Source organism: Physeter macrocephalus, chromosome 12 (assembly GCF_002837175.3).
Source record: "Physeter macrocephalus isolate SW-GA chromosome 12, ASM283717v5, whole genome shotgun sequence".
Taxonomy (NCBI): Eukaryota; Metazoa; Chordata; class Mammalia; order Artiodactyla; family Physeteridae; genus Physeter; species Physeter macrocephalus.
The window spans coordinates 59,334,211-59,354,060 of record NC_041225.1 but is presented as its reverse complement, the minus strand read 5'-3'; the positions used below and the strand labels follow the sequence as shown (position 1 = coordinate 59,354,060).

Genomic DNA, 19,850 nt, shown 5'->3' with positions numbered 1-19,850 from the left:
TGCCGCGGAGCGGCTGGGCCCGTGAGCCATGGCCGCTGGGCCTGCGCGTCCGGAGCCTGTGCTCCGCAACGGGAGAGGCCACAACAGTGAGAGGCCCGCAAAGCACACACACACACACAAAAAAAATTACGATCCTAAAATAAAGAAGTTTTCCTGTATACTCTATAATAATTACATATAATTCAAGAATAAACAGAATGTTTAAATGAGCAACATCTTGTTTTATTTTCCCCAAAATAAAGTCTCAAGGCTTAGGTAAGATTGCTAGACACTGAATTTTTTTTTTTTTTTTTTTTTTTTTGTGGTATGCGGGCCTTCCTCTGCTGCGGCCTCTCCCGTTGCGGAGCACAGGCTCCGGACGCGCAGGCTCAGCGGCCATGGCTCACGGGCCCAGCCGCTCCGCGGCATGTGGGATCCTCCCAGACCGGGGCGCGAACCCGGTTCCCCTGCATCGGCAGGCGGACGCGCAACCACTGCGCCACCAGGGAAGCCCTAGACACTGAATTTTAAACTTAAATTTAAAATCATGCTGTCGGGGCTTCCCTGGTGGTGCAGTGGTTAACAATCAGCCTGCCAGTGCAGGGGACACGGGTTCGAGTCCTGATCCGGAAAGATCCCACATGCCGCAAAGCAACTGAGCCCGTGCGCCACAACTACTGAGCCTGCGCTCTACAGCCCACAAGCCACAACTACTGAAGCCTGAGCACCTAGAGCCTGTGCTCCGCAACAAGAGAAGCCACCGCAGTGAGAAGCCTGCACACCGCAAGGAAGAGTAGCCCCCGCTCGTTGCCACTAAAGAAAGCCCGCACGCAGCAAGGAAGACCCAACGCAGCCAAAATTAAATACATAAATAAATGAATTTTTAAAAAATCATGCTGTCATCAATTCAGAACCAAAACAATTCATGATTTTAGTGAACACAAAGGTCTGATTGTTTCCTTTACTCCAATATGACATTAAGAAAAGACAATACTTGTGGCAGAACTGGCCAAGTTTCATGTCTGTACATTTTCTAAATAAAATAGATCTCCATGATTCAAGCTGAAGCAAAAGCACATCTTATTGCTTGTTTCAATTTTACTATGCTATGTATGCATTCCTTTAACTATTTCCTGCTATTACATTAGAATCCTATTTCAGGACAGAACAAAGTAAGTATAATTAAGCGAAATATCCTGGATCCTATCTAAACCAAAGTACTTTAGCACTTAGGTTAAAATGCTGGCCATTGTTAAGCAATAGCTAACATCTAATTTTTCAATTCAATTACCACTTTCTATGAACACAGACACAAACAAAACTGAGCTTAACTTCTTTTCTGTGTCTTTGTACAGTTGGCTAACTCCCTTAAATACTTACTGCTTTTGAAAAATCCAGGCATCCTACTCCACGCTCAAAAGTTCCAAGTCCAATAATTTGCAGTGTAGACAGACTAACTGAATCCCACACTCTGACATGGGGCTGCAGGGGCTGCAGAAACATGGGGAAAAACACAAGACAGCAAGACAACTAGTATTTAGGTAGATGAAAATAAATACCACTCCCACAAGAACTGTTTACATATGCCCCCAAAGAATCTTGACCAGGTATTTTCTTCTCATACCGTGAAAATAAGGAAATAGCAAAAGTGATAACAGTAGCAGCAAATGATTTGAGTATTTACTATGTGCTATATACTATTCTAAGTATATTACATGTATTAATTCATTTAATTCTCACAGACCTATGGGTTAGGTGCTATTTATTATAACCACCATTTAACAGATGAGGAAATTGAAATGGAGATAACAACTTGTCTATAGTTATCCAGTTATTAAAAGGTGGAGTCAGGATTCTAACACCAGCAAATTTGCTCTGGAAATCCTGCTTTTAGCATTACTTTCATTCCTGAGAAAATAATACTTTTTAAAAGAATCAGTGTCCAATAAGTTGCTAAGCAAACAGTCCTTAAATAGAATTTACAACTGGAAGGGGTCTTAAAAGTCATCCAGTATAACCCCTCCAACTCCTTTTTCTTTAAAGAAACTTTAAGTCAGAAAACGTCATGAGCAGTCATATACATGCTAATCAGTCATCATTAATATTCACTGTTGATCCTTACAAATAAGGGATTTGTTATGTAAGCCAACTTAACAGTACTGAATAATAACTGAAAAATTTTAAGTGTTATCATTTCTAGTCATATATAAAATCAAGGGATTCATCAAGTTAGGGAAACATTGATAAATTATTCTATGTTTAAAAAAAATTTTTTTAACAAGCTTATCAGTTGTCCCATTTTTACAAGTAAATAGTTTCCTTAGGGAGAACTTATTTTTTTAAAAAAAAATTTTTTTACTTTGACTCTCTTTTGTTTTTTGGAATGTTATTATATCCTAATAATTTTTTCCCTGCTTATACTAGAAATCCCTTAATAGTTAAATTTTAAGAGTAAAATAAATGAGTTATGGTTAAAATTACAATCAATTCCATTCTAATATCAATATCACTACGTACAGAATGCATAAAACTGTGCCACTCACCCTTCCATCCTTATCCACTCCAGCTATCTGTCCAGTTGCAATCCTAATTTTGTCAGGATGTATAGCAAGGCTAAAAAGCAGTATTAACAACAATTTTAAATACAGGAAAGACATAAAACAGCAGAAATATGCCTAAGTATCAACATTTTTCAAATAGTTTTTAATCATTAAAAAAATCTCAACGTGACCCATTTGTTTTATTTACTTTATCAAATTAAATAAACATTAATTACCTAAAGGATTTCTTTTCTAAGTTTTCAGCTGTACTACTTCCTTCTTTGTTAAACTGAACAAATTATTAGAACACTAAATCTGAAGAAAATATTTACTCATAATTGTGGCATGAAAAATTAAACTGTTCTCATATGTTCAAGTTCCTTTCTAGTCCTGCAACTAGGAATAAATATTCACATGGTTGTATTACAGTGAAGATGCAATATTGCATTGTGTAATTTTACTTTATTAAAACATAAGCATGGGCTTCCCTGGTGGCGCAGTGGTTAGGAATCCGCCTGCCAACTTTGGGCAAGAAACTTTTAAGTACAAATTGAAAATACTGCAAAATATATGCCCACATTTCTCATGCTAAACATATGAGTGATGAGCAAGATTTTTAAAAGGATGTCTTCACATCCATATCTAGAATTCTTCTACATCTTGCAACCAAGGGGTAAGCGCAACTGAGAATGTAACTTTTTTGTTCTTGGTATGTATTGCTCATTACTTTCCGGAAGAGTAGTATCAATTTAAGTTGTCATAAATAAAAATGTTTTAAAAGTGTCACCAAAACTTCCCCATATTAAGAATTATACCTTTTAAAATGCCTTGATAATTTGATTGGTATAAATGGTATCAATTTTTTGCGGGGGGGCCGCTCTGGGTCTTTCTTGCTGCACATGGGCTTTCTCTAGCTGTGGTGAGTGGGGGCTACTCTTTGTTGCAGCATGCAGGCTTCTCATTGCAGTGGCTTCTCTTGTTGCGGAGCAGTTTCAGTAGTTGCAGCACACGGGCTCAGTAGTTGCGGCACGTGGGTCCTAGAGCGTGTGGGCTTCAGTAGTTGTGGCACATGGGCTCAGCAGTTGTGGCTCGTGGGCTCTAGAACTCAGGCTCAGTAGCTGCGGCGCACGGGCTTAGTTGCTCCACAGCATGTGGGATCTTCCTGGACCAGGGATCGAACCTGTGTCCCTTGCACTGGTAGGCGAATTCTTAACCACTGCACCACCAGGGAAGTCCAATGGTATCACTTTATTTTCTTTTATTACTAAGGAGGCTAGAGTTTATCAATGTTTCTTTAATTCTATTTCCTCTTACTTAAATAGTTCACATCCTTTATTGTGGTCAATTATATTAAAAGTAATTAAAACCCTAACACTAACATTTTGCCATATTAAAATCCAAAAAAGAGGGGATATATGTATACATATAGCTGATTCACTTTGCTGTACAGTAGAAACTAACACAACATTGGAAAGCGACTATATTCCAATAAAAAAATAAAAAATAAATAAAAGTTGTGGAAAGAATTTAAATACAAAAAAACCCAATCTTTTAAAACACATTTTAAAAAGTGAAATTGCTGGATTAGGTAATGTATATGCATGGTTCAAATACCAAAAGCTATAAAAACACATATTGAAATTCTGCTAAAATCTCATCTACCTTGCTTTTATCCCTACTCCCTGCAACCCCAGTAATCACTGTAATCAGTTTCTTTTTATTAATAATTCTGGAAAAATTTATCTATGTGGAAGCCAACATAAATGTTTATCTTCCACCTCCTTTTTACACAAATGGTAGAACACTACACACACATTTTCTTGTTCTTTAAATTTTATACTTAGGAGTATGTCTTAGAGATCTTTCTATATTAATACACAAAGACCTTCCTCATTCTTTCTTTTTTAAAAAAATTTTATTGAAGTATAGTTGATTTGCAATGTTGTGTTAATTTCTGCTGCAGAGCAAAGTGATTCAGTTATACATATATATATTCTTTTTCATATTCGTTTCCATTACAGTTTATCACAGGATATTGAATAACTCCCTGTGCTATACAATAGGACCTTGTTGTTTATCCATCCTCTATATAATAGCTTGCGTCTGCTAATCCCAAACTCCCCATCCTTTCCTCCCCAACCCCATCTTCCCCTTGGCAACCCCTAGTCTGTTCTCTATGTCTGTGAGTCTGTTTCTGTTTCGTAGATACGTTCATTTGTGTTGTATTTTAGATTCCACATATAAGTGATATCATATGGTATTTGTCTTTCTCTTTCTCACTTACTTCACTCAGTAAGATAATCTCTAAGTCCATCCAACCTTATTCTTTCTTTATAGCTGCATGGTAACCTATAGGTACACCACAATGTTGCTAGTCCCCAGCTAAAAGATATTTAGGCTGTTTCCAATCTTTTCTATCACAAATGATGTCGTAGTAAGTAATTCTGTACACATATTATCCTTCTAGTGAAAAAGGCAATATTTTAATCATCTCTAAAAGTTTAACAATATCTATATAATATTTTAATAGTCTAATATATATTAGAGTAATTTTTTTCTAGATATAGTAGCCAGAATAGTACAGACACAGAAGATTTTAAATGTTGGAAAGTAATGAATTTAAGCAATAGATAATTAAAGTTAACTAAGAAGTAGTAAAATTAATTGAGTACTTTAAAAACATGCCAAGTATATAAAAGGAGTGCTCACTTTTTTACAGTTTGACACCCTATGGGATACTTTAATCCTTATTCAGCCATGATTTCCCTCTCCCCCCAAAAGCATCAAGTTCAAAATTTACCTACATAAAATATATCCTCAAGAAATATTTAGTAACCAATAATCACTCTCAGAAGTACGTAAAAGTCTAGAATGCCCCACATATATTTGATGTTATAGGCCAGAAGAAAAAGACCATAAAAGATGTGGGAAAGAGAAGAGGTCCCAATTGAGATTTATAGATGATATGGTTTATTGCAATGGATATCACACCAACCATTTTGGAGGCCTGTAAGTCTTTGTTTTCTTTCTGAAATTATCTACAGAATGCCCATAATATCCTTAAGTTCTGAGTTTTCCATAGGAAATCATTTCCAATAAAAATCCAGATTTAAAAAATAAGAGCATGAAATTAAAAAATGAACAAATGTTAAAGGATACCAACCATTTCACACAGTCTGTATGACCCAGGTAGTGTCGTTGAGTTCTCTCCTCATAATTAAATAGTACTACTACTGACGCTATGAAATAAACGATTTCCCCGGTAGGAAGAAGGTAAACATTAGCTCGACAGTCCTTTCCTCGATAACCATATCTTAAAAGAGTCAAGGTTTTTAATAAACATAATTTTCAAAGTTTAAATAAACAATTTTTTTATGGATACTTAAGGGAATCAGGAAGGTACAAGAAAAGAGGACTAGAATGGAACTAGAAAACTCATGTCCTGCCATTAGCCCGTGTGGAACCCCAAGAACTTTTAATATGCTTAAATCTTAGTTTCCTCATTCAACAAATACATATTGTACTCCTAATATGTCAGGCACAGAGTTGAACACACACATCTGAACAAAACAAATGTGGGCCTATGTCTCTAGAGTTTATGCTTTGCAGGTGACAAAAATTAACACCAAATATATCATTAGAAATTGTGGAAAGAAAAATAACAGGATGCTAGGAGAAAGCATAAAAGGAGTATCTAATTTAAATGGAGAGAGAAAAAGAGAGAGATCAAAAGAAGGGCTATCTGAAAAAGTGACACTTATGCTTGACCTAAATGATAAATAAGAGATAGCCAGGCACAGTCTGGTATAGGCAGAGTGTCCACTAAGAAGTTGTACAGAATAACAGGACTGGTGAGTTTTCTCAAGCTAATTTCTGCCAAAAGGAAGGACTGATTCAAGGGGTCAGGGAGGAGGATGTAGGAGAATGAAGGCAGAAAGCAGAGTTCAAACTATTAGCTCCTTCTGCTTCACTGAGAGTTTCTTAGAGGGTCTAAGAGAAATGAGACTTTCTAAGTGAAATAAGGAGCACTTTGTTTTATATACTCATTTTTTAAAAAGGTCTGGTGGTGAAGAAGTTAATTCTCAAATTAGAATCCACCTTGCTAATTTGAGCTCTTAATAAAATAATTCACATTATTTCACAGCTTACAAAATGCTTAACTGATGTTTTCTTACTTAATTCTTACAATGGACCTGTGAGATAGGGATTATTAACATCTTTTTATAAGTGAAGGAAGTAAGGTTCATTAGGGATAAGTGGCAGAGCCAAGACTCAAACACTAGCCTTCCAATTCTAATCTGATGCCTCTTCTATCACACCACAAGCACCTGCCTCGATGTTTGTAGGATACTGCTTACCCTATCTGAAAATATTAATTTTGGTGGTTTTAAATTGCTAATAGCAAAATACATGTAATATGTGAAAGGATTAGAGATGACATCTCTTTACTTTCTCAAGTGGTTGCTGTGTTTATTACATTTACTTTTTTTGGCATAAAGACAATTTTGATAGAGGTCAAGTAAACTAATTTTTCTTAAACTAAAGACAAAGCAAACAAATTTGCTGTCACAATAGAAAAGGATACACCCACTCCAGTTTGAGCTTCTCAGGAGGCAGCTCTGTTCTGATGTCATCATAGTTGTCAACATCAGAAGGAATGAACATTGTAATTGGTCGACCTCGCATAAACATTTTAACATATTCTCCTTCTGTTAAGACACAAGAAAAAATTAAGACAGATGTATTTGCTGAATATTCATAGAAAAGTATATTATTAATGTGATACAACAAAAACAGATAAAAAATAGCTACTTCAGAGTTCTAGTCTCATTATACATGATTGCTTTTGTATAAAGACCTAGTCCAAAACACTGTAGGAAAAAAACCATTGGTCATTTCCTTAAGTAAGAATAACTATTTTCATAATTAAAATATAATTTATCTTTAAGTTGACACACTTCAACAAGACGGCCAGGAAAGTTGAGGTACAAAAATGAAAAGAAAATAATTTTGTGATGGCAGTTTCTCTGACAATTGAAAAAAGATTATCAGAGTAGACAACAACCATGTCCACCACACTACCTGATCAACCTACTGACGTTTAATGGCATACAAAACATGGCCTCAGGATATACCACGAGGAGTGAAGTCAGACACCCTCAGAAGTCAGGATGGGGAGAGAGACTAAGCGCTCTGCTACATAGGGCAGTGACCAGAGCTGGATGGAAAGGGGACCAAGGTCCCCTACTTCACAATCATGCCTACAATCAGCCTTGAGTCTAAGCAATTAAATTATAATACACTAACATTTTAAAGACAGTGCTAGGAAACAGTTTTCTAGTTAGCAGCAAAAACATCTTTTATTTATATAAACCAATAGCTGTTTGTAAGATGTGCAACAGTCTAAAACTAAAAATGTTAAAAAGACAACACCAGAATCAAATCAATATTTATTGTACACCTTTTACAAATGAAAACAACACTTAAGTGAACAGATGAGACTGTTTATGTCTTAAAAACAAAACAATACTTAAGTGAACAAATGAGACTGTGTATGAGACTGTGTTGGGATCCCTGGCCCCAGCATCCCAACCTACATACAGACAGGTTTAATAAATGTTGATGGTGGTTGTGAAATGTTTACAAAAGAACCTAAGCAGGAAGGAGAAAATAAGGGACTGAGTACAAAAGCATAGGCAATGTCTAGAACTTGCTAACTTGTCTGTTATATGAGAATCATGTTAAAAACAGACTGAAAATGTGATCATCAACCAGAGGCTGATACAACCTTAGGACCTCTAATAATGACCTAAGCTACTAAGGAGAAGAGTAGATAATCCAATAGCTTATGTAATCCAAACCACGGAAGAAGGAAAGAAATTATTTGATGAATGTCTGTAAATATTGCTTCAGAGTCAGATTTTAAAACTGTGCTTGTTATGGGTTAGAAGTTCGTGTTATTTTTATTATTATTACTCATAGTGTGTTTGGCCTCAGGGTTTGATCTAAGAACAAGCTAAGACCTCCCACGCCATAGTTTTAATACCACATGATGTATGTCTCTATTACTTCTGAATCTAAGAGTGGGCTCTGCTTCCTGATGAGTTGTAGCATAGCTGAACTTTGATGATAACTAAATGATTTAGTTATCAGCTGTAACTATTTCCCTTCAGCAATCATCTTTATCTGTATCTCCTTGTCATTTTTTTGTATAGTTCACTTTCTTATAGGTGTCAATTTGTTACATACATTTCCCTCTAGTTGTTTTGGTTTTTTTTTTTAAAGAATATGAATTCTTAAAGGGAAATATCCTGTCCTTTGGAATTTCTTTCAAGATCATTGATCAGAGGTGTATAGCACAAATGCTTTTTGAAAGGAAAAAATAAAATATTTAATAGATGCTTCTATTGCCAGTTAGAAGAGATTGTATGTCCAGCAAAGGGAATGGGTTAGGGATAGCATCAAAGAAAAAAAAAAGCCCTCTCCTTTGCTAATAGAGACAGCTCAGAATACTGCATTGATTCCTTTAGCAACTGTCAAGCAGCACAAGCAACTAACTAAAAGCAAAGGAACTACGTATCTAGCGCCTATGAACTTTTCTAATATAAAAATGGCAGTGCATGTTAGGATGAAAATGCTTTTCCTGCCAATAAAGTGGCAGTATGCAGGCTGGACGCAGAGAATATAATCTAGACACTGGGAACAATTCCTGAGACTGAGAGGGAGGCAACACATTACAGTGGAAAGAGCAGGAGCTTTGGAGAAAAAGACTGATTGGGATCTGAATCCCAGCTTTACCCCTTCCTAGCTATGTGACTTTGGCCTCATTTTCCTAATAAATGAAATGATACTACTACTTACCATTCAGAATTATGACTGAGTAAATATCACACTGTAAAGTGTAAGGTCTTTGACAAATATTTATTCCCTTCCCTTTGTGAAGGATTTATGACCATTCTAAACACTGTCTAGGAATTGCTTGTAATACATGATTTAACACACCGTAATCTCTCTTCATAAGCTTTAAAGTGACTGTCCACAGAACAGCAAGTGCAGCAAATAAGTTAGAATTCTGAGGGTTCTATCAGGTACACTATAATACATGGGTCACAAGTTCAAATATCTACAGGCCCAGGCAGGAAATGCAAAATGAGAGCAGTGGGAGAATACAGGACGACTGGGTGGGGTTCGGGCACTGGCATACACCAGGCCCCATCTCAGGAAGGCAGCAGTTAATCATCCTCAGGAAAGATGTGAGCCCAGTGCTGCTAGATCTTCTCATTTTTCAAGAGAAACAGAAAATCTGTAATTTATTGTGAAATTTCCCAGTTTTTAAACGTTTACTCCTCTGCCAAAAAAGGGAGAATACCATGTGAAAACACACCTTTGGCCTGCATGTAGCTCACTAGTTTGCAACCTAAGAAGAGTCTTTACCTTGGGAATTAGGTTAAAATATATAGATGAAGAAGAACTTCTTTCCTCTTCAATCACTGTTGAGTCAAATTCTCACTGCAAACCTTTTCTTGAGGCTGTCAGGCTTATTGATCTTACAGTCAAACGAGTTAACAATTTGTCTTACCCAAACGCTACTTTCTGGCTGTCCTCACTGTATACCAGCATGAAAGTCAAGGGGGAGAGATGGGCCATGGGACTGGTCAAAGAGGAGTATGAGATCAGTAACATTAATTAATACATTAATAAAGTCTGGTGGTCCAGAAAAGGAATGTGAGAAAGAAATGATTAAATTATCTCATAACAATTAGTAAACACACTATAGGGCTATCTGTATTCAATAGTGAAGCTGCTGCTTCCTGAAATGTAATTAATCTCAACATTTTATCTCCTATTTTGACATTGTGAAAATTCCTGGGACTGAGAGGGAGTATAGTGGAGAGAACACAAGCTTTGTGATAAATGCAGACCTTGTTTGAATCTCAGCTCTACCACTTACTAGCTTATGCTCAAATAAAATATTCTTAATTGAATCTCTGAATTGTGAGGGTACACAATGAAGATGTAAAATGTGTTAACCTAGCCTCTTAAGAGCTTATAAGACAGACATAACCAAGTCTTATGTATCTGCTGGTCAACACTTATCTAATTACAGTAACAAGCCAATTTGTAGTTAAGTAATTTTGCAGTTAAGTAACTTTCTTGAATCTAAACCTCCTTTAATCAGATTTTTCTTTGCCGTTTTGTTTTCTGTTTTTTTTTTACAACTGTGATTGTCATAAAATTACTTGAAAATATCAGACATGGGAGTTTGTGTAAGCATTTTAATGATTTTTACTGCGTGAAAAAGGCTTTCTTTGGTAAAAGATGGGAAATACGTCTATTCCAACAATATAAGGCACATAAAACTTCTGAAAGATTTGCTATACTGCTGAAAACATTTCTGAACTAAGCAAAACATGGTTGTACTTTACAAAGTCCTTCAAATCACTCATTTATATCCCCAGGAAAAGTTATCTTAAACACTAAATGAAAAAAATTCTTCATTTTATCTGAATACACCAAGTTGGATTTAATTTTGTAAAAATAAGGAATTAAAAAAAGAAACTTCAGATATCGAAATATTTATCCCTCTAACTCTTTCTCAATTAACTATAGCAGAAAGAAAATCAAGAGGCCCAAGGGGAACAATAAAAACCTATATATGAAATTCTAATTAACAAGTATTGAGAGACTTCATCTTTAATGTTTTATTTCTTTAAAAAAAAAAAAAAAAAAGGGACTTCCCTGGCAGTCCAGTGGTTAAGACTCCATGCTCCCAATGCAGGGAGGGAGCATGGGTTCAATCCCTGGTCCGGGGAGCTAAGATCCCACATGTCGCGGCCAAAAAAAAAGAAAAAAAAAAAAGTTAATTAAAAAAACCCCCAAGGGGGCTTCCCTGGTGGCGCAGTGGTTGCGCGTCCGCCTGCCGATGCGGGGGAGCCGGGTTCGCGCCCCGGTCTGGGGGGATCCCGCGTGCCGCGGAGCGGCTGGGCCCGTGGGCCGTGGCCGCTGGGCCTGCGCGTCCGGAGCCTGTGCTCCGCAACGGGAGAGGCCGCGGCAGGGGGAGGCCCGCATGCCACAAAAAAAAGAAAAACCAACCCCAAACCTGAGTCAAATAAAGCAAAATGTAAAGATCTAATAAATCTGGGTGGTCAGTATATGGGTGCTTGAAATATTATTTGCATGTATTTTTATTTTTTATTTTTATTTATTTATTTTTGCAGTACGTGGGCCTCTCACTGTTGTGGCCTCTCCCGTTGCGGACGCGCAGGCTCAGCGGCCATGGCTCACGGGCCCAGCCGCTCCGCGGCATGTGGGATCTTCCCGGACCGGGGCACGAACTCGTGTCCCCGGCATCGGCAGGCGGACCCTCAACCACTGTGCCACCAGGGAAGCCCCTGCATGTATTTTTAGAAAGATTAAAATATTTAATCTTTAAAAAGTTTAAAAAGCATTATTTAAGGAAATAATCTATAGAATTTTTTTGGTGAAATTGTTCCTTGGAGAATCAACTATGAGTATAGCTCAGGAATGTGGCATGTGATTTACTATGCCTTTTCTTGCAGTTTTGTATGTCACTGATCATTTGTACCTCTTTTCTGCTACACTAATCACAAGTTTCAGAATTCTTTTCAAAGTGCTTCAGGAAAACAGTAAACAACTGATAGAGTGAGCAACACATTGTGGAGTCTAATTGCGGTTTCTGGACAGAACGGATTTCTAACTATACTAGCTCAGTTAACTGGCATGCTTAGGAATGGAGATTTTCTAGTTAATTGTATTTTCTAGTTTAGATTTTTTTAAAAAAAACTTATGCCTACAGTTGTGAAAATTCAGTATGGGTGAAAAGTCTTCAACTGGAATAAAATATTAAGTATGGACAAGACTAGGATACGCTCATGAAAAGTCATATTCTCCATGTTCAAAGGGGGCACTTGGGACTTTTTTCTCAGCTGAAAATAAGGAAAGAGGATGTCAAGAACACATATGTTTAGAAGTTGGGATAATTTATACTAAAAAAACTGGACAGCCTTTAAATACATTTTAATCTATAAGACTGTCACCAACAGATATCAGATCTCTGCTTAAAAAAATCTCCAACAGAGAAGAGGTTCCCCCTTTTTGGTCTCCTTTTAAATACAGAGAATACTTGGACAAAGCCCAGACCTAGGGATCCAAGTAATGATTATATATCCTATTTAACATATGCCAATAGGTAAATTTCAGAAGTGAGTGTATTTTTTTGGAGGTGCAATATTTGGTTTCTTGCCCTTCCTGCTTATTCACATTTAAAATAGACTTAAAGATAGCACCCTTCTTTCTAAATTCTGGAACTGCAAAGTTTTGGATATCATCTCAGAAACAGCAAGGAAAGATTCTATCTGTAGCACAATTAAGGGCTTTTGACTTCTTTCGTTTGTTTCAAACTGTACACCCAGGGGACAACATACTTTTTCTCAGTAGGTAACACAATATACAGACAGTGTCAGTAGGACTGCTATCCTATATTCTTACAGGTAAATTTTAGTTATTCTTTCAGATACAATGCTCAGTTTACACAGATGTGATCAGGTTTTAGGACAGAACATGCCTGGAGCCAACAGGTCAGAAAACAATACAAGGCACTGAACAGAAGCACCTGTATTCAAATTCTTTAAAGGTAGATTAAACATGAGTTAGTGAAGGTATGGGGGCTGCCTTCCATTTTCTATTCGCTGCAAGAAAGAGCTTTCAAAAAGTTATTAAACAGACTCTTGGCAACGTCTAGTCTAAGCCTAAGTAAGGAAACTGAGGCCCAAGGTCTCAAGAGTCATAGGGAAAAATTTATTATCAGATGAAGGATGTTTTATTTTTTTTTCATAATTTCCTTCGGCAAATGAAATTTTTAGTTTCTCCCCAACCAACACTCATAATTTTAGTCATTGTAGTATTCTGATTCTTTAAACTTCTGTGATTCACCCCTAGCTAGGTCTCATGCTTATTATTATTCTTATGCTCTTTCCACTAAACAACTTTGCTTCCCTTTCCTAAGTGAGGTGTCTAATGACTCTTCTGTTGCTTAGAATGAATCTATATTTTATAAATGTAATGGTTAACAAATACAAAATTGTGTGCACACTATGATCAAGGACCTCCTTGCTGCTCCTAACACAGCAAGAAAGCTCTTGCCTCAGGGCTTTTGTACTTCCAGTTTTCTCTGTTCATGAAATTCTTTTCTCCAGATACCCAAATTGTTCACTCACTTCATTCAGGTGGCTCAAATGTCACTTTATCACTTTATCAGAGATGTCTCCCCTAACCACTCTATATCAAATAGCAATTGTCTACTCTCCTTATTCTTTCCCAATATGTATTACCTACTGACATATTAAGTATTTATTGTCTGTTTCTTATAGGTAGAATATAAGTTCCACAGAGTTCAGACAATGTAACTGCTGTATCCCCAAGTTTCTGGGACAGGTCCTGACAAAATACACTCAATAAATATTTGTTGAATAAATCTTTAAAATTTAAAAAATGTGTACCTGATAAAGAAACAATAAAGAAACACATCAGAACTGTAATAGTTGTTAAAATGACAAGATTATTCAGTTTTTTTTTCTTTCTCCAATTTTGTAAATGTTTATACTGTATATTTTTATATTATTTGAATGACTGGATAAAACAAACTACTGAAGGACTTTAGACAGTATGTATTTCAAAATGACTTCTAAAGTATTTTTCATCTGAAGCCATTTTGGACAGATAGCTAGGCAGCTAGTAAGAATTAGTCACCTCTCAATTTTCTAAGATGTTACAGTAATAGTTCTTCCATCTAAATATACCTGTAGTTAAGCTACTACTGCACTGGTTTGGTAGTTAAGCAAGAATGAATTTAATCCTAGAGCAGTGAGGCAGCTCTGTAAGAGGAAGTAAAAGTGTGATTTGGTGACTGAGGAGTTCTCTTTTCCTCAATTAAGCAGATTTCTCTCCAGTAGGAACGTGAATCATTCAGGTTCTCAACATGACCAGACAATTAAAAGAGTTTAAGATGTAACAAGAGAAAAGTGATTTAGGATTACTCAAGCCTGAAAAGGACAGTTAACATGCAATAATTTGAAGACATTCAGGTTCTGCTCTAGAAATGAGGACATGTGATACTTATTTTCCATATTTTAAAAATGTAATATACTAGATAATGACTACAAGGATGAGCTTATGAGCTGTAGTCATTTCATTACAAAATTTACCTAGTATATTTCTCTTGTGATTGGAGAGGATCCAACAGAATTAGGGAGAAGAGTAATGAAAAGGGGCTTAAGTTTCAAGGATTTGAGTGTAGATAAGGATCTAATTCAGTAAGAGCTTCTTTTTATAGGACATGGTGTAACATGTCCTTCCCCCCACATCTAGCCTCGGAGATTGCCCTGTGTACATCTCATTTCACCTCCCACTGCTTTCAACCATGGTTTCCTTCCTTCTGTCTAAGTGCTGATCAGAACACGCAGATTTATGCTCTTCTACTCTGCTGTGTCTGAAGGACACAGTCATTTCAGGTCAAGTTTTCTCTGCTACCACTCACTTATATGTACCAAATATAAATCGGCTTGTTCCCAAAACAGAGCAGATGACTTACAGCAAGTCACACTAGTCACTGTCAAAAAAAAAGAGCTAAAGAATAAATCACATTTTAAAAAGACTGTCCAAAAATGATAGACTTTTTTAAAATGACAGATACTTTACATTAATACCTAAAGTATAAGAAAATGTGTTGTGAAATATGTTATGCAAAATGAATACCAAACTTAAATTTATCCACAAGTTACATCAAGTGAAGATCATCTATTTAACGGTCATCTTTTCATCTTAACTCCACATATTTGAGTACAAGGTTGAGTACTGTCACACTTATATTAATAACTAAAATTTATTTGGTGCTATGTGCCAGGTACTATGTTTAAACACTTTATTATCTTTAATTTTTATAATAACCCTTTGAGGGTTTATTATTGTCTCAATTACAGATGAGAAAACAAAGACTTAAGAAGGTGAATTAACCTGCTTATGGTCACAAGCTAAGTAAATGGTGAAACCAGTCTTGACTTCAATTACACACGTTTAAACATCTACACTATGTTGTTTGTTACACACCTCTAGGAGTAAATTAAGATTTATAGACAACTCAAGTGTAACTGTCCAAAACCAAACCATTCTTTTCTATACATCTACTCCTCCTCAAATGTTCCTTATTTTAGTAGATGCCTCTTATCTACTTTCAAGTTAGCCTTCATAGATTCCCTCTGTTCCTTACTTCTCATACCCTACCTGTAATCTCCTAAACCACCTAGAATCCATCTACTTCTTTCCATAGGCTCTGCCTCACAGGCAGGCCTGAATTATATAACAGGCTGAGACACAAGAGTTTTCCTTCAAGATATACTCTAAAGATAAATATAGCTGATTAAAATGGCAAAGGAACAGGCTCAAATTCCAAAAATAAGGCTTAATGCAAGCAACATTTGACATTTTAGAATTCCAACATCTGGAACAATCTTCTTCAGCTAACAGTTCTTGTAACAGAATTTAACTGACTTTTCCAGTTTTTCATTTCATCCTTCTTCCCCACTTTAGTGATGCTTCTCTAGCAAAATCCTTCCCTTTTAAATGCATTTACTTACCTGCCTATTTGAATGGTTTTGAAAACTGTCACCAACACAGAGCACTCACTTATATACTAATCATAAGTTAGATCCCTTTTCCTTCCAAAGGACATACCACAGCATGACAAAGAGAAAGGTAGCCCTTTCTCATTTAGCCTCTAAGGATTTTTATAAAATGTAAGCTCTTTGGCAAAACACATAATAATAGGAGCACCTTTTTATAGGTACAGTGTTTTCTGTTTTTAAAGTACTTTCATACATATTATTTCATCCTTCAGCAGTCTTGTGAAGTAAGCTTTATAGTTATATTCTCAGATTAGAAAACTACCCAGAGATGTTGCCATTTTGCCTGGGTCACAAGGTTGTTAAACAGCAGAGCCAAACACTGAACAGAGACTCTCCATTCACTGCTTTTGCCACTATGTATCACTATCTCTTTTAAAAATGTTTTGACACATAATAAGAATTGTCTTTGTAAATAAAATTTCATTTGTCCTTAAGGTATTTCAACTATTACTTAATCTATACTTAACTATAAATTATAAAAGAGGGAGTAAGTAAGACCTAACTGAAGGAGAACAGCAACAATAATCAGCTTTATTTAGAATTTCTATGTAAAAACAAATGATCCAAAGAAGATTGCAAATACTTTTCTTATCAGAATCGAAAAGTGAAAATCTACAGAAATCAAGTTAAATCTCTAACAAAAATTTTAACCACATTGTATATGGTTAATATAATAAAAAACCCAGAAAATAAAGATAACTATGACACATAGAAATGAGCTGTAAAAAGCATGCACGGGAAGGACATGCTTTTATTTAGAATAGCATGCTTCAATTAAATTTGCAGGCAATTGAAGGAGAATGTAAAACTGATGTATAAATCTTACCTACTTTGCAATTAAATTAAATACACATTTACAGAAAGTCTTCTCTCCGTTTTTGGGTCAGAACAAGCCAACAACAGCAAGTAGCCAGAAATTACAATTAATATAAAAGAAAAATTTAAGAGAAAATGGATTTGCTAGACTTATTATATTTTAAGTCTTAGCTTCAAGAAATGAGTGATTATTTGCAATGAAGTTGGCAAGACAGGAAATTGAGTTAAAATTTATCAATCTTTTAAATGGCTTTTCTAAGTACAACTTTTATTTTTTTTAAAAAGGGGGAAATTCCCCTTGGTATTATACCTCTTTGTAATGATATCTTTATTCCTACTGTTGACCTTGAATCTTCAGAGCTCAGAGAAATAGAAAAGTGGTTGGATTCACTAGTTCAAATTACTATATTTCCTTTATTAAGAGGAAAGTTGGGTAGTATAAATAATGAAAAGCCAAATAAGAGATCCAGGAAGAAATTAACTAAGAAGGCGACCAACTGTGTAGCTTATTCTTACCTTGGCTGTTTTTTTCACGGGTTGACATTTTTGCTGGTTGAGACAAAAATGACATATCTTACAATAAAAATTAGATATTTTCTTAAATGACTATAACAACACACTTCTTTTTTATCACTGTGAGCTAATAAATAAAGTACACTGAATGAAAGTAAGTCAATATTCTTATCAAAAGAAAAAAATTTAACTGATGTAGAAAAGATAAACATTTTTTAAAAAGGATTTTTAACTTACCTTGGTTGATGATGACATCTTTATGCCTACAAAAGGAATTCAAAGACATTTATTTTACAATTTTATTTAGCTGACCATTATAATCACCTGAAGAAATTGCAAAAGATTCAATGTCTAGGCCACACCCCAGATAAATCTCCAGATATGAAATTCAGGCATCAGTATTTTTAAAAGTTTCTCACTGGTCTAAACTACTAATATACTGTTTCATAAAAGAAGAAATATTCCATTAGGATCACTTAAACAATAAAAGCATAGAAAGAATTTATGAAAAATACTCAAATTTTACGAGATTATTGAAATTTATTATGAGTTCAGAAGCATTAACAGGAAGACAACCTTTTTTAAAGACACAAAAGGAAAAATGCACTTAGAAGAAAAAAGATATAAATACAGATTTTTAGAAATGATTCAAACATGGCATATAATTGTACATGCCAATGTGATAGTCAAAGAATTAATAATTTTCAGATATAACTTAAAGTATAATACTTACTTGTCTGCATTTTTTATAACTTTTGATATTAATTTTGATGTTGAAACTGCCCTCAGTAATTTATTACGGCTATCGTCTGAATTTTCCCATGAATTATGTGACTTTTCAGCTGTTGGTGGTCGTTTTATGCTGGAAAGAAACATATTAGTTTCTTAGAAAAAAATTCTATGAGTAGCAATTGACAGTTTGACTAGAACATAAAAGCAGTAATTAACATTTTCTTAAAGCTAATCCAGAAAAGAGAAGGAAGTATTAGTTGAAAGTTTCTGTGCCTGGATGAGTCAAGGAGTTAAACAAGGCAATTACTAAGTCTGTTTTTTAATTTTCACTATTATTCAGAAGATTCACTAGAACAAATATTACTTGATTTAAAAAAAAACCCATTTGCTTAAATCTGAAAATTACTATCTCTCAGAATTTATGAAATTGCGTGAATTTGTGAAAAAACCTATACTTGTTCAAAATCATTACAAGGCTGCTATTTTCATTTTTTATGTCCTCATGTAATTAAATTATACATGGTACAAATGACAATTTCTAAATAATTGTGGGACTAAAAGTAAAACTCTTGTTTATATCTTTTAGAGTCAATTTTATCCATGAAGTAAAAACAATTTAACACAAGAATGTTATATTATCAAAACTGCTTCCACATATTCATAACTGAAATTTTTTAACCTATAAATGATTTTTTGGCTGCACTGCTAACTGTCCTACAACTCATCCAGCCTTCAATACTTCTTGTAATAGTATATCCAAAGAGCAATTCAGAATGGCAAGCACATTTCCAAGAGACCTTAAGAAGCTGAAAAAAAGATCTGGGACAAAGAAGATGCCAAGTCAAATCAGAACCTTAAAGAGATTGATTATAAAAAAAAGCCACCTTTAACCACATACAATCCAAAGTTGCAAAACATTAATAAGCTATATCCAAGAAAAACTCCATATGAGACCAGGCAAAAGAATTACAAACCATTTAGATAGCATAAGAATCTGCATGAGACACACAAAGCATTTTTAAAATGTTAAACATGCATCAATCAAGTGAAGGGTGTTGTGTTTTCCCAAATTTCCATTAGAGATTTGAGGTAAAATATTAAGCTAATCAAATAAAAATATATTATAAATCTTTTAGGAATGGATGTCATTTATTTTTATTAAAATCCTAGCCAGTTCTGGGAATGGTTTATATTTTCCTAAGATTTCCAAGAGGAAGTATGATGATAAAATACATCTATACCTAATCATAAAGCTTGAATCAACATCCCTAAAGCAGGCAAATTTCATTAAGTTGGTCTAAATATTTGACTACAAGGCAGCTGTAGTGTTGAACTCCCAGCATGCAGGTTTAGATCCCCAATTTAGGCTCACACACATTGTTAGAATGTTTCTCCCTTCTCCCCTTCTCGTAACTTTAAAATATTAATTATTAAAGACACAGAGAGAAGCCCTCAAGCAAGCCTTTAGCATAGAAAAGATTAGGTGAAATGAATTCAATTCTCTACTCAAGCAAGAACTTATCCTCCCAAAACCCAAAACTGAAACTGAGATGCAGTCACAATGAAGAGC

General features: G+C 35.2%; 1 protein-coding gene across 4 annotated transcripts in view; it reads right to left on the bottom strand.

Moving 5' to 3' along the window:
• The window catches only part of EML4 (EMAP like 4), a 164,389-nt gene that overhangs the window by 49,257 nt on the left and 95,282 nt on the right, over positions 1 to 19,850 (bottom strand). For 3 of the 4 annotated variants that reach the window (XM_028497090.2, XM_028497091.2, XM_007112184.4), the window contains exons 5-11: positions 18,282 to 18,410; positions 17,786 to 17,811; positions 17,552 to 17,584; positions 7,105 to 7,228; positions 5,683 to 5,832; positions 2,523 to 2,592; positions 1,360 to 1,470 (exon numbers count right to left, since the gene is read on the bottom strand). In XM_028497090.2, coding sequence (XP_028352891.1) covers positions 1,360 to 1,470; positions 2,523 to 2,592; positions 5,683 to 5,832; positions 7,105 to 7,228; positions 17,552 to 17,584; positions 17,786 to 17,811; positions 18,282 to 18,410 — 643 coding nt within the window. The remainder of the gene's footprint in view (positions 1 to 1,359; positions 1,471 to 2,522; positions 2,593 to 5,682; positions 5,833 to 7,104; positions 7,229 to 17,551; positions 17,585 to 17,785; positions 17,812 to 18,281; positions 18,411 to 19,850) is intronic. The other variant, XM_007112185.3, reaches the window with a different exon arrangement.